This window comes from Pogoniulus pusillus, chromosome 41, assembly GCF_015220805.1.
Source record: "Pogoniulus pusillus isolate bPogPus1 chromosome 41, bPogPus1.pri, whole genome shotgun sequence".
NCBI classification, from domain to species: domain Eukaryota; kingdom Metazoa; phylum Chordata; class Aves; order Piciformes; family Lybiidae; genus Pogoniulus; species Pogoniulus pusillus.
The window spans coordinates 6,940,009-6,954,058 of NC_087304.1; the positions used below are offsets into that span (position 1 = coordinate 6,940,009).

General features: G+C 65.6%; 1 protein-coding gene across 2 annotated transcripts in view; it reads right to left on the reverse strand.

Annotated features, from left to right (window-relative positions):
* Positions 1–2,140: 2,140 nt before the first annotated feature.
* The window catches only part of CSNK1G2 (casein kinase 1 gamma 2), a 36,289-nt gene continuing 24,379 nt past the window's right edge, over positions 2,141–14,050 (reverse strand). The window contains exons 3-13 of one of the 2 annotated variants that reach the window (XM_064175261.1): positions 11,076–11,116; positions 10,666–10,735; positions 10,126–10,274; positions 8,797–9,031; positions 8,081–8,166; positions 7,658–7,742; positions 7,432–7,580; positions 6,678–6,761; positions 5,078–5,182; positions 3,383–3,489; positions 2,141–2,759 (exon numbers count right to left, since the gene is read on the reverse strand). In XM_064175261.1, the coding sequence (XP_064031331.1) occupies positions 2,705–2,759; positions 3,383–3,489; positions 5,078–5,182; positions 6,678–6,761; positions 7,432–7,580; positions 7,658–7,742; positions 8,081–8,166; positions 8,797–9,031; positions 10,126–10,274; positions 10,666–10,735; positions 11,076–11,116 (1,166 nt within the window). In that variant the 3' untranslated portion in view covers positions 2,141–2,704. The remainder of the gene's footprint in view (positions 2,760–3,382; positions 3,490–5,077; positions 5,183–6,677; positions 6,762–7,431; positions 7,581–7,657; positions 7,743–8,080; positions 8,167–8,796; positions 9,032–10,125; positions 10,275–10,665; positions 10,736–11,075; positions 11,117–14,050) is intronic. The other variant, XM_064175262.1, reaches the window with a different exon arrangement.

Genomic DNA, 14,050 nt, shown 5'->3' on the forward strand with positions numbered 1-14,050 from the left:
GTGATGCCCAAGGAGCAGCAGGGCTGTGTAGGAGCCTCCTGGTGAACCTGATCCCTGGGCCCGACTGGGGAGATTCCAGCCGGCTGGAAGCGCTTAAGAGCCGGGAGCAGCAGGGACCACTGCTCTGCCCCCCGGTACGTGCGGAAGAGGCACAGGGACCCGAGGCTGTGGCTGGCTCTCACCTGGCTCAAGCACGATGCTGATCCCATCCTCCTCCTCGGCCCCGCTGTGGGTCTCCGTAGGACCGGGAGAGTCCTACGATCCCGAGGACTCTCCCGGTTCCCTCACCCCATCTGTGCCCCTCAGGCCGGAGCCCCCAGACAGAGCCCAGCCGGTACGGGAGGGCTGAGGTCCAGCTGGGCACGGCCCTGCGGCCGCTGCCTCTGTGCGGAAGAGCCGCTGGAGCCCTGCGGAGCGGGGAGCTGCCTGCAGCCATCAGCCTCACTCTGACCTCCCCCGGCCCTTGCCGCTGCCCACGGCTGCAGCTGGAGCTCGGCGCTGCGGGCGGCTGGAAAACCCAACCGGAGACCCAGAGCGGGGCCGAGGCAGCCCCAGCCGGGCTGGGCAAGCTGCCGCTGGGCTCAGCCGAACGGAAGGAGCTGGGCACGGCCCCGCTCTGCGCTCTGCAGTCAAACGCAGGAAGCTGCTGGAGGCTTTTAGAGATTTTTTTTATTGTTCTTTGTTTTTGGTTTTATTTAAAAAAAAAAAAAAGGGGGGGGGGGGGGGGGGGAAAGGTCTCCAGTCCTGTGGCCTCCAGGAGCAGCAGAGAAGTCGCAGAGCGGAAACTCAGCTGGCACTGGACTACGCCCGCAGGTACAGCCCCAGCTCTGGCCTCCTTCGCCGGAGGGATGCCAAACCCCCGCGGTGGTGCTGCCATCCTCGCCTCCGCCCCACCCCCCAGCAGAGGGCACAGGCAGAGCCCTCCCCCCCCCGCTCTTCGGCCCCTGCTGGGCTCTGCCGACGCCGTCCTCGGGCTCCACTTCCAGTGAAAATTTAAGGCGATTTCGGAACATTTTCCTTTGCTGTTTGCCTCGCTCGGGTTGGGGACCAAGGCCAAAGGGGGCACAGCAGCCCCCACCCTGCCCGGGTATGCAGCGGCGGCTGCCTCGGTGCCCTCCTGCCCCACTGCAGCCAGGAGGGCAACCCCGAATGGAGGAGGAAGAGGAGCCACGGTGCAGGCCCTCCCCAGGGACCCACATGGTGCTCGGGCAGGGCAGGGTGCCCCTCCCCATCCCCCGCTATGCCCCCTCAGGCTGGAGCAGCCCCTCCTGCAATTCGGGGCCCCCAGAGGGTCCTATTGCCCCCTCCTCCCCAAAGCCTCTTTGGGGGCAGATCAACAGAGTTGGTACAGAGAAGTGTTGCCCCCTGCCCCCCCAAACATGCCAGTCACAGGGGCACACAGGGGCAGTCAGGGGGAATCTGCAGTGCCCAGGGGAGCAGGGGCAGTAGGGGGGGGGTGTCTGTGTCCGTGGGTAAGCTGCAGCACCTCCACTTGCCCCTGCCCCAGGGTCAGGCCCTCCCAGTGCTGGGGAGGCCACACTGGCAGCACCAGCAGTGCCCGACCAGCCGCTGCCCTTTGCCACCCTCACTGTGTGCTCATGGTGCTGCCTGCTCCCCAAGACCCACCCCGTGCCCACTGCTGCCCCAGGGAGCAGCCCCAGGCCCCTGAGGGTCTCAGACACAGTTTGAAAAGCCAAAACAAAAAGGCCCCCAAAAAGATGCCAAGCAGCCTGGCACTGCCCACACACACCCAACGCTGTGCTGGGATCAGCTCCAGCCATGGCAGCACCACAGCCCAGGCTGCTTTGCTTTCCCTCTCTGCCCTGCCACCTCCCCTCAGGTTCCCTGGCAGCAGCTGGGGCAGGGCAGTGCCCGACTGTCCCCTGTCCCTGCCTGCCCCAGCAGTCACCGACCCGTTCCTGGCAAGGCCCAACCAGTGCCTGTGCTGCTACCAGGAGCGCCTGGCCAAGGAGCTGGCAACGCGAGGCTGCCCCAGCCCCCGACCGAGACCTCGACGCTGGCACCGCCGGCAGGGGGGGAGGGAAGGCAGCGAGGGGGAGGTGGGGCAGAGGCTGGGCCTGAAGGAAGAGCGGAATGGAGCAGCCCTGAAGGAGACGGCCAAGGACTGACGACTCAGCACTGCACCGAGACTCACTTTAAATTAACTTAAGAGACAAAAGAAGCAACAGAAAGAAAAGGGAAAAAAAGATTAAAAAAAAGTAAATTCCTCAACTCCTCCTCCTCCTCCTCCTCCTCCTCCTCCGCCGCCGCCGCCGCCGCCGCCGCCGCCGTTGCCAGCGCCTGCAGCTGTGCCCCGGGGCAGTCGGAGCCGGGAAGCAGAGCCAGGCCGCGGGCCCGGGGCAGCTTCTTGCCTCTTTTGTCTTTTTTTTTTCCATTCCTTTAATTTTTGTTTGTTTTTGTCGTTGGTTTTTGTTTGTTTGTTTCTCTTGGTGTCGGACGCAGGAACTCAGCGAGGTTGGGCTTGGTTCGAGTCAACAGCCACGGGCGAGTGGCAGAGGAAAGGACAAAGCAGTTTTGGGGAGTCCCTGCTCCCCGCCTGGGGCGCGGGGGGAGCCCGTCCGGCTCGGCGCCCCCTCCCCGCGGCCCCGCACCAAGCCCGGGGCCGCCGCCGGCTCCGCAGGTGAAGATCCATCCGCGGCCGGAGGGAGCGCAGCCGTCGCACGCCTCCGCCCGGGCCCGCGGCTCACTTGCGACGCTTTGTGGTTTTCCTCTTCCTTCTCTTGAAGAAGCAGCAGCACCTGCGGGCAGAGGGCACACGGAGGGGCTCAGCGGGGCAGAGCCGGGGGGGGAACGCCCCCAGCTTCTAGCAGCTGCTGTGGGCAGTGCCCGAGCACGGCACAGGGCAGGCGCTGGACTGACAACGCTAAAGGGCAGACAGCAAGAGGGGCGCCCAGGGCCAGCACAAGGGGCAGAGGGCATGAACTGGAAGCCAGGAGAAAGCTGTTTGGTGTGAGGGTGCTGAGCCTGGAGCAGGCTGCCCAGGGGGACTGTGGAATCTCCTTCTGTGCAGAGCTTCCACCCCACCCCCCGCCCCGGGCATTGTGCTGCTGGGCAAGCTGCTGTGGGTGCCCTGCTGGGGCAGGGGGGTGGACTGGATGGTCCCCAGAGGTCCCTTCCCATGCTTAGCAGCACACTGTGGTGGCCACAGCGAGTGGCAGTGGCCATGGAATGTGCCCTGCTGGCACAGCAAGCACCAGCGGCCAGAGCTGGGGCTCCCGGAGGAGAAACGTCCCCAGCCCTGTGCCAGCTCTGGGAGGGGTGCGAGACCCTCAGGGCCGAGCAGGGCGAGGGGGAAGGAGCTGCGGGCACTGGCACAGCCCTGCCGCGGGCGGTGGGAGAGCAGCAGCTGTGCCGTGCTCACTTTGTATCGTCTGTCACCTCCACCTCGGTGGGGGCTGTGATGGGGGCGTTCGAGTGTCCTGCCGTGGGGTCGTCCGTGTTCAGCTCTCCGTTGGTGGAGCTCATCACCTGCGGAGAGAGCAGGGTCAGTGCCGGGCAGCCCCCGGGGTCCTGAGCCTCAGCCCCCAGCCCGGTGAGCTGCATCCCAGAGAGGTGCAGCCCCTGGAGGCTGCCGCAGCGCTGCGTGAGCGCCGAGAGCCCTGCGCGGGCAGTGCCAGCCCCCAGCCAGCGCTGCCGAGGGCTCGGCCTCGGCACGGAGCACACCGAGGGCTGGATCCTCTTGAGTCTCAAGGAGGATTCCAGACCCCCTGCACACCTCCCTGGCTGCCAGCTCCAACGAACGCAGAGGCACAGCCCCACGAAGCTGTCAGCTCCACGGAGACCTCGCCCTGGCTGAGCAGCTGGGCACAACCGGGCCCCGGAGACCTCGCCCTGGCTGAGCAGCTGGGCACAACCGGGCCCCAAGCCCTGACACTGCTGGGCCCTGCAGGACACAGCCCTGTGGGCTCCTGCCAGCCTTGAGGTGCCCCTGAGCTCCCTCCTGCTCAACCAGGGCAGCAGGGCTGTGCATGGTGCCAAGGCTGGCAGGAGATCCAAGTCACCAAAGCGAGTTGGGGTTGGCACAGGCAGCTGGGACTTGCCTGTCCTGTGCCCACAAAGGCAGGAGCTCCCTGGGGATGCGCAGCCCAAAGGATCACCAAGCTGAGAGGCTCAGCCTCACCCAGCCTCACGGAGGAGCTGCCATCTGACAGCCACAGTGCCCAGCTGGCAGGGCCACGTCAAGCCACAGCCACCCACAATGAGCTGAGACCCCTGAGCCCCTGCAGGGCTGGGCACAGGCAGAGGGCAGCGTTTAGGGTTTGCAAGAGCAGGGAGCAGCCACCACGGTGGGGAAGGGACATGGCACAGGAGGAGCTGGGCAGAGCACGAAGTGGCCCCAGGGTCTGCCCCAGCCCCAGATCCTCTCTGCCCAAGCTCTGGGCCCAAGCACCAGCAGAGATCCACCAGGGAGCAGCAGCAAGGAGCAGCAGCGGCCGGCAGGAAGCAGACGGAGGAAGAAGCACAGCCCCTGCCAGGGGGCATCCACCACGGATGTGCCACCACAGGCTGGAGCCCACCAGGCCAAGAGGGCCCAAGTGGCAGAGGGCAGAGGGCGGCGAGCAGGAGGCCAACGGCGCAAGTGCAGGACCCAGGCGGGGAGAGGAGGCCGAGGAGAGCCCAGGGGAGGGAGGAGAAGCAGGACCCGAAGCCGCTCCAGCCCAGGAGGCACAGGGAGTCCCCACTGGGAGAAGGCCTCACTGCCCAGCACTGCTGGCACAAGTATGCTGGGGGCACAGCCCGATGCCCACTCGGCTGCTCGTGCCGCAGTGTGGCACAGGCCCAGTGCCTCAGCCAGCTCTAAAGACCCTCCGAGTGCCACGGCAGCAACGAGGGTACCTAGGCAGCAGTGCCAGCCTTGCCTGCGTGCCCTGAGCACCCACACACCACGGGGACAGGGCAGCCCGTGTGGCAGCCCAGGCCAAGTGTGGCCCTGATGCCACCCCAGGCTGGGGGGTGGTGCCCAGCACTGCCCACCGCAGCTGTGGGCCCGCGTGGCACAGGCTGGCTCTGCTCCCTCCCGCGCCCGCCCCTGCCCTCGGCGCGTGGTTGTGTGTACCTGGACGGACCCCCCGAGCCTGCCGGCTGCCAGGTGAGCTCCCACAGGCTCCTCGGCAGGCTGCCCCCCGGCCTGAGGATCCCACAGCTCCGTCCCCTCGGGCGGCTGCTGGTGCCAGGCAGGAGGAACAGGACGGAAAGAAACAAAAGAAAAGAAAAGAGGAAGAATGGGGAAGAGAAGGGAGGCGGAGAGGGAGGAGGAGGAGGAGAGGGAGGAGGAGGAGGAGGGGAGGGAGGAGAGGGAGGATGAGGGCGAGGGCAGGGAGGAGGGTGGCAGAGGGGGTCGAGAAAATAAGACATGCAAAAGCAAAACCATGACCGGAGCAGCTGGCGGCCGCGGGGGGAGGGCACCGGCGCAGCACCACCCTGGCGGCTCCCCGGAGCGGTCCCTGCCGTGATACCGTGGGGCTGTGCCCTCCCTGCCACGCACAGCCCCCTGGCAGTGGGGGCAAGCTCGGCCCTCAGGGCAGCCCCACGCAGCCCTGCCGGGAGCAGGCTGGGGAGATACAGCTGGGCCGAGACAGCGCTGCTGGATGCCCTCCATCGAGTGAGACCTCCTGAGGCTGCCACAGACCCTGGCACGCTGCTCCTGGAGGGCACAGGCTTGCCATGGTGAGCACAGCACAGGCCCATGGCTGTTGGGGGCCCTGCAGCCCCAGGATGGAGCCTGCTGCCAGGCTGGCAGAGCTCTGCTGCCAAGAAGGGAAGCTGAACAGGGATCTCACGTACTGGTGGTGGGCAGCAGACCCTGCTGGGAGCAAGATCCCAGGAAGAAGCCAGAGGTACTCTGAAGACGTTGCCCTCTCCCTAAGGAAGTGCTGCCAGGGCGGTGCCAGGCTCCCTGTGCTCTGGCAGGAGCAGCAAGGGGCACTGCCGGGCTGCTGTGTGGGTGTTGCCCCTCTGCAGGTGCTCTGCTCCCTGGGGAGCTTCCAGGCAAGAGGATGAGGTCTGCCCAGGGCTGCTGGGCAACACCTGAGGTTGGCTCTCGATGACAGCAGCCCCAAAGCCACAGCACCAGAGCAGGGCCTGACCAGCCTGGCCCTTGCCACGGTGGCACGGGCAGGGAGCTGCTGGCATAGCTCTGCCCATCTCCTGCCCTGCCGGCCCAATGTGCCCAGCTGGTGCCCGGGGCAGGGCCAGCTCCTCTCTCCAGCACAGGGCCATGTGCTGCCAAGCTGTGCCACAGATCCTTCCCTTGGCCTGTGGCAGTGGCACCACCAACAGAGCAGCCTTGCCCCCGTGGTGGCACAGCACCGGGGACATCACAGAGGCTCAGACTGTGCCATGCCCACAGCCACTACCCAGCAATGACCTTGCAGCCTGCCAGCTGAAGCCCAGGCCTGGTGCTTCCCTGCCATGCTATAGCCTCCCACAGCAGCTTCCTCCTGCTTCTGCCAGGCCATCTGGCACAGGAGACACTGCCCTGGGCCTCTCATGAGCCCAGACCTCCTGGGAGATGCCCTCCCACACACAGCACTGGGGCAAAAATGATGCCCCAGTCCCTGCTGCCGTCCAGAGGCCCTGCTGGGCTCTGTGGAACAGAAGCCCAAGTGTGCCCTGTGCCCATGCCCACGCCCAGGCCAGGGCTGCCCCATTCTCACCTGGTGTTTGGCGTGTGGCTGTGCTTTGTCTCTGTTCGGGGGCTGCACCTGCACCTCGCTGTGCATCGTGCCGATGGGGGTGGGCTGGGGACACCACAAGGACAACATCAGCCATGGCACAGCACAGCTCCCGCCCCCTGCACTCCCCCCCAGAGCCCTGCCCCAGCAGCTCCACGCTTGGTGGGTGGCTTGCAGCGAGCCCTCAGGGGTGCCCACGGCAGGTGAGGTGCCAGCTGCACTGCTGGGCTCCCCTCAGCTGCAGGAGCCTTGAACTTGTGTGCCACAGCCTTGACTCCTCAGCATGGAGCTGGCTGCTGGCACCTGGTGAGCCTGGGGCAGCTTGGGCATGGATACTTCCAAACACCCAAGGGGGCTGGATCTGAGCAGTGCTCAGCAAGAGCTAAAGGGGTCTGGTGGGCAAGAGGATGGGGACAGACCCTGCACAGTGGTGCCCAGCGTCAGGGCAAGAGGCAGTGGGCACAGACTGGAGCACAGGAAGCAACACCTACACGTAGGGAGGAGCTGCTGCGCTGTGAGGGTGGCAGAGCCCTGGAGCATACTGCCCAGGGAGGTGCCAGAGCCTCCATCTCTAGAGACTTCCAGAACCCAGCTGGATGTGCTCCTGTGTGCCCCTCTCCAGGGGGCCCTGCCTTGGCGGGGGGGGTCGGACTGAGGGCGATCTCCAGAGGTCCCTCCCGTGCCCTGCCGCCTCGCCGGGACCCGGCAGCCCTGCCCAGCGGCGCCGGGCGCTCACCAGGGGCTTCCCCGCCCAGTCGTATTCGTAGTCGAAGACGTAGCCGCTGCGCTCGAAGAGGTCGGTGAAGAGCTTGCGCAGGTAGTCGTAGTCAGGCTTCTCGAAGAAGTCGAGGCGCCGCACGTAGCGCAGGTACGTGGCCAGCTCCTCTGCGGGGACACAGCGCGTTGGGCGGGCAGGGGCCGGGGGGGGCGGGGGCGCGGGCAGGGCCGCAGGGAGCGCTCACCTGGGAAGTTCTCACAGAGCACCTCCACCGGCGTGGCTCGTTTGGTGTCGCCGATCTTCTGGTACCTCTCCTTCAGCGTGTCGGCCTGGGGGCGAGCAGGGGGTCGGCGGCTGGCTGCCAGCAGGGCACCCCTGGCTCCCCTTTTCCCAGCCACTGGCAGAGATCATCCCCAGGGAACCTCCCACCCAGGAGGATGACCACCAGGGAGAAAGGCTGCGGGACAGCCTCTGTGACACCCAAAACCAGGGGAGCAGAGGGAGATGCCTGCAGCCACGCAGCTCAGCGCAGCAGCCCCTGCATCGGGCACGGTGCCAGCCCTCCGACACCCCACGGGCCACGGCTTCATCTGGCCCTGGTGCTGCCCACGCCCTGACAGAGCCAGACCCAAAGGGCAGCCATGCCCAGGAGGCAGCTGGCACTTACCTTGAGGCCTTGCCAAGGGAGGCTCCCACGGAGGAAGTACATAAACATGTGCCCAAGGGCCTCCAGGTCATCCCTGCGGCTTTGTTCTGCACGGAGACAAAGAGAGTCACAGATGGCACCGATGGCACCGGGCTGGAAGGGACCCTCCCAGGTCACCTTATCCAAGCCCCTGCAGGCAGCAGGCACAGCTCCAGCCAGAGCAGCTGCACAGGGACACAGCCAGGCTGAGCTTGGATGTCCCCAGGGATAGGGCCTCAAGCACCTTGCAGGGCAGCCTGTGCCAGCCTCTGCCCACCCTCCCTGTGCACAACTCCCTCCTGATGCCCAACCTAACTCTGCCCTGCTCCAGCTCCATACCACTGCCCTGGGCCTGTCCCCACAGCCCCTCCTGAGCAGTCCCTCCCCAGTAGATACTGAGCTGCAGCTCTGAGCTCTCCCTGGAGCCTTCTCTTCTCCAGGCTGCACAGCCCCAACTCTGCCAGCCTGTGCCCACGGCAGAGCTTCTCCAGCCCTCTCCAAGAGTTCCATGCCCCTTTTGTGCTGAGGACCCCACAAATGCAGAGTGCTCCACGTGAGGGGTCCCCAGAGCAGAGCAGAGGGGCAGGATCCTCTCTCCAGCCCCTGCCCCACCCCGAGCCCGCCCAGGCGGAGGGGCCGCAGAGGCAGCTTGGCACCAGCCCCCTGGGCGCGCCGGGGGCAGGGCTGGCAGCAGGCACCTTTGCCCAGGTGGGTGTTGATGCTCATGTAGCGAGCTGTGCCCGTCAGGCTCTTGTGCTCTCGGTAGGGGATGTGTTTTTTGGTCTCGGGGTCGATGTACTCCTTGGCCAGGCCGAAGTCGATGATGTGGATGCTGTGCTGCCGCTTGCTGCCAGGCCGCCCCACCAGGAAGTTCTCCGGCTTGACGTCCCTGTAGATGAGGCTCTTGGTGTGCACATACTCCATCCGGGTGATCTGGGGGGGAGCAGAGCTCAGCGCCAGCCTGCACCCTCCACACCTCCCCTGCACCTCCCCTGCACCTCCCCTGCACCCTCCCCGCCCCAGGGCCTGACTCTGCTCCCACCACCTGCACCTTATGCTGAGTGGAAGGGACAAGCAGAGAGGTTCTCCAGCTCCAGGAGGTGACCTCGGCCTGGTCCCAGACAGCAGGGACAGCCCCAGCCAGAGCAGCTGCTCAGAGTCACCAACAGCCTGACCTGCAGTGCTGCCAGCCACGGGGCAGCTCCCACCTCCCTGGGCAGCCTGGCACAGGCTCTGCCCACCCTCAGGGGCAAACATTTCTCCCTTCCCTCCTCTCAGTCTCCCTCTTGCAGCCCAAACCATCCCCCCTTGGCCTGGCCCAGCAGGCCCTGCTCAAAAGACTGTGCCCAGCTTTCAGCTCAGCCCTTCCAGCACTGCAAGGCCACAGAAGGGCTCCCTGCAGCCTTCTCCTCTGCAGGCTGCCCAAGCCCAGCTCTCAGCCTGGGCTCACAGCAGAGCCCTTCCAGCACTGCTGTGCCCTGCTCTGGCCCTGCTGCAGCAGGTCCCTGTCTGTGCTGAGGGCTCCAGAGCTGCCCCAGCACTGCAGGGGTGTCTGAGCAGAGCACATTAGAGGGGCAGGATCCCCTCCCTGTCCTGCTGCCCACACTGCTGGGGATCAGCCCAGGGCAGGGCTGGCAGCAATCAGTGCCAGCTCACCTCCAGCTCTACACCCCCAGGTCCCTCTCCCCAGGGCTGCTCTCCAGCCCTCACCCCCAGCCTGTGTCAGTACCAGGACCTGTCCCAACCCAGGTGCAGGACTTTGTGCTTGACTTTGCTGAACCTCCTGAGGTTCTCCAGCCTGTCCAGGCCCCTCTGCTGGCAGCTCGGGGGGGTCTGTGTGGGGGTGAGGGAGCCCCTCCTGCACCAGGGGCAGCTGAGCTGTGGTGGGAAGTGGGCTGGGATGTGCCAGTGTCTCCTGCAGCTGGCTGGGCCCTGCTCACCCCTCTGTGCCCTCCTGTCCCCAGGCCCTGACTGCCATGCCCAGATGCCACTCTGGTGCCCAGGCTGAGGTGCAGCTGTGCCCTCACCAGCTGGATCGCGATCATCAGGACGGTCTTGAGCGTGAAGGTTCGGTCACACAGATCAAAGAGATCCTCCAGGCTGGGGCCCAGCAGCTCCAGCACCATGGCATTGTACTTCCCACAGGGGCCAAAGTAGTAAACCTGAGGAATTCCTTCTGCAAGAGACAGAGCAGAGGTTGGCAAAGCTCCTGGCAGGGCTCCTGCAGGGCGGAGCAGTACACGGCTGAGCTCTCATGGCCACGGAGCAGGGAGAGGGGCTGCAGATGGGCGTGGAGGGATGTCCCTGCTCTGCCCTCCCCCGTGCTGCAGCCAGCCTGGCTCTGCTCTCGGCAGGAGGGTGCAGGAGGCAGCTCCATCTGCATGCGAGCTCTGCTGCGGGGGAGGTGTGGGGGGAAAGGACTAAATCAGAAGGGATCAAAGCTCAGACGTGGCTCTGTGCAAAATCAGCCTCTCCCAGCCAGCAGATGGGCAGGAGCTGCTCAGGCTGGGGGAGTTGCAGAGTCGCATTGACTGGAAGCTTCCCTCCCCCAGCCCAGCCCCCCCTACCTGCATTGCCAAGCTGCTTGTAGAAGCGGTACTCGAGGTGCAGCTGGGGGGCTCGGGACTTGATGGGCTCCTTGGGGGAGAGAAGGAGGAACAGTTAAGGCTGCTGCAGAGTGGACACTCAGGAGGTGTCAGACACCTTCAGATGCTGGCAGCAGCAGGACTGAGAGCATTTGGGGGGTGCATAAAACGGAGACGAAGCCTCAGGGAGCCTGGGGGCAGACGTGAACAGGAGCAGCTATCAATGGGGACCACCCACCCCCGGCTGCTGCCACCAGCTGAGTGTGGCACAGGCGGCCCAGCCCCTGTGCCCAGCCCACCTGCACCGGGATGCTTTGCCCATCCTCCCCCAGCTCCCACCCCAGCTGCTGCCCAGGCAGCCCGAGCAGGCACCCCCCGGGCAGGGGACTCACCAGTTTGATAGCTACGTACTCGTTGGTGTAGAGGTTCTTCCCTGCGGGAGAGACAGAAGGCATTGGAACGAGGCAGCCCTGCCGAGCCCTGCACCCACCCCAGCACCGCAGCGTCCAGAGCAGGTTCGGCAGCCCCTGGAGGAGTCTGCAGGCAGGAGCAGGAGCCCCCTGCGGGGAGCTGCAGCATGGCTGCCAACTGCTCCCGGTGGAACGCGTGGATCCCTCTGGGACAGGCAGGCTGCTGGGGGGCTGGAGCCGTCTGCTGGCAGGGGCAAGGTCCCAGCTGAGGCCTGCAGGGATGGCCACGGCAGGAGCAAGGCTGGGACCTGCTGCTTCTCCCAGCCCCACGTGGAGAAGAGCTGCCTGGCTCTGGGGGTGCTCTCCAGAGCTGGGGGGCACTGTGGGATTGTGCAGAGGCTGGCAGGGAGGAAGGGCCCCCAGCAGCACTGGGAAAGCTGGCAGTGGATTGGAGCCACAGCAGGCAGGGGGCTGGGATCAGTCCTGGGGCAGCAGAGGCTGTGTGCAGCTCAGCCTCCTCCTCCGGGATGCTCCCAGCCTCCTGAGGCTGCAGGGGAACCACAGAGCCACGGAGGCTGGAGAAGACCTCTGAGATCATCAAGCTCAGCCCACAGGCAAACCCCACAAGAGCCCAACCACAGTGCCAAGTGCACACCCAGACCTCTGCTGGAGGCCTCCCTCCTCCACGGGAAGGGATGGAAGGGACCTCCAGAGCCCAACCCCTGCCAGAGCAGCAGCAGAGGGTCCAGAGTAGGTCACACAGCACAGCCTGGAAAGGCTCTGCAGCCTCTCTGAGCCTGCTGCAGGGCGCTGGGACCCCTGAGGGCTCCTCCAGGCCGCGGTGGAACTGCTGTGCTGCAGGTCACAGCCACTGCTCCTTGTCCTGTCCCAGGGCACAGCTGAGCAGAGTTTGTGCCCTCCCTCTTGACCCCAGCCCTCGGATATCTGTAACCATGATCAGATCCCCTCGAAGTCTTCTCTTCACCAGACCAAGCAGCCCCCAGGTGCCTCAGCCTCTCCTCCCAGGGAGCCTCCAGCCCCTTCAGCACCTTCACAGCCCTCCCTTGGGCTCTCTCCAGCAGATCTCTGTCCCTTCTGAACTGGGGAGCCCAGAACTGAGACAACATTCCAGGCGAGGGCTCATCAGGGCAGAGCAGAGCAGAGCCTCCCTCCACCTGCTGACCACACTCCTCATCAATGTCCTTGCAGTGAGGAAGGCAGGAGCAGAGCCACAGCACAGCCCAGGAGCCCTGCAGGGAGGCCAAGGGGCCTGGCCCCAGTGCCCAGCACGGCTGGAAAGGCCATCCCAGAACCCTGGGAATGACTGCCCAGATGGCTCAGCACCTTCCTGACGGCTCCCACGGCCAGAAGGGCTGTGCCAGCAGTGCCTGCACCTCAGCCTGCTCAGCCCAGGCAGCCTGCAGGCCGTCAGGAAGCTCTCACCCCGGGAGGAGGCAGCACAAACTCTGCCCCAGGCCCACAAAGCCAGAGATGAGTCCCAGAAGGCAGGGGGGACGCTGGGGACCAGCCTGCCACAGCAGGGCACCCACGGCAGCTTGCCCAGGCTCACCACGGCCAGAGGGGGGCTGGAAGCTCTCCAGAGGAGACTCCACAGCCTCTCTGGGCAGCCTGCTCCAGGGCTCCAGCACCGAGGAGGTCTGCAGCAGCGCCTGAGAGGCCTCCGGGAGCAGAGCTAAGGGCAGCAGACTCCCTTTCCCGGCAGGCAGAGCCTGCAGACACCGACCCCACGGAGCTGCCTCCTCGGAGCTGCTGCAAGCCCTTGGCTCAGGGCGTGAGGTTTTGTCTGCTGCCGCTGCTGCTCTCCACCTGAAGCAGCAACAACTCCTGCCCGGGTGACCTCAGCGCCAGCTGCTGAGCGCCGGCGGCAGAGCTGCGGGAGGGGAACGAATGGGAGACGCCAAGGGAGCAGCTCCGCCCGGGCTGGGCGCTGCAGCCCCCCAGGGGCTCAGCCCTGCTGCCTCGCAGCCCAGGGCACCCCCCCAGGCCGCTCTGCCTCCTCTCTGCAAAACCAAATCCCTTCTCCGGGATTAGGCAGCAGGGGATCGGGGAGGGACAGGCAAATGCCAGAGCCCGGGGGAGGGTTTGGCCCATCCCGGACTGGCATTTCCTGGGGAGGAGCTGGGACATCCTCCACGCCTGTGCATGGCTCCAGAGAGCTCCAGGAAGCCCTCAGTTCTTTGGGAACTTGACCAGGACAGGGCAGAACTGAAATCCTGATGGACCTCGCTGCAGCTCCCTCCCCCTGCCGTGAGCAGCCACAGCTCAGTAACCCAGGGGGGAGAAAAATCCTTCTGAGAGGAGGCTGCAGCCGGGTGGGGGCTGTTGTCTGCTCCAAGGAACGAGTGGCAGGACATGAGGAACCTGCTTCAAGCTGTGCCAGGTTGGACATGAGGAACAGCTTCTGCCTCTTGAGGCTTGCCCAGGCCTGGCCCAGGCTGCCCAGGGCAGTGGTGCAGTGCCCATCCCTGCAGGGGTTTCAAAGCCCTGGAGCTGAGGCCATGGTTTGGTGGTAGGAGGGAGAGAGGAAGCAGAGGGGAAATAGGTAGGAGCATCCCAGCAGGCCTGTGCTTGGGAGAGGTCCTGTTCTTGTGAGGTGGCATCTGCCCTGTCTCCACCACACCAGGTCCCCCCTGTAGCTCACTGGCACTGAACACTACCCACAGATATGCCCTGGGAGCTGGCAGCCTGCGGAACCAGCCCATGGCTCACCCCCTGCAGCGCTCAGAGGGCCTGGGCAAGGCTGACAGAGAAGAGCAGAGAAGGGACCACTGGGGCTGTGCAACCACCACCATCACCACCACCACTGAGCTCCTCCACGTGGACAAAAAGGTGCAAAGAGCAGAAGTGGCCCAGAATGAGAGGAACAAAAAGTGAAAGAGGGAGGAAGGGCTGCAGGGTCCTGTCCCCACGCTGGGAACTCCCCACGCCAGGAGCAG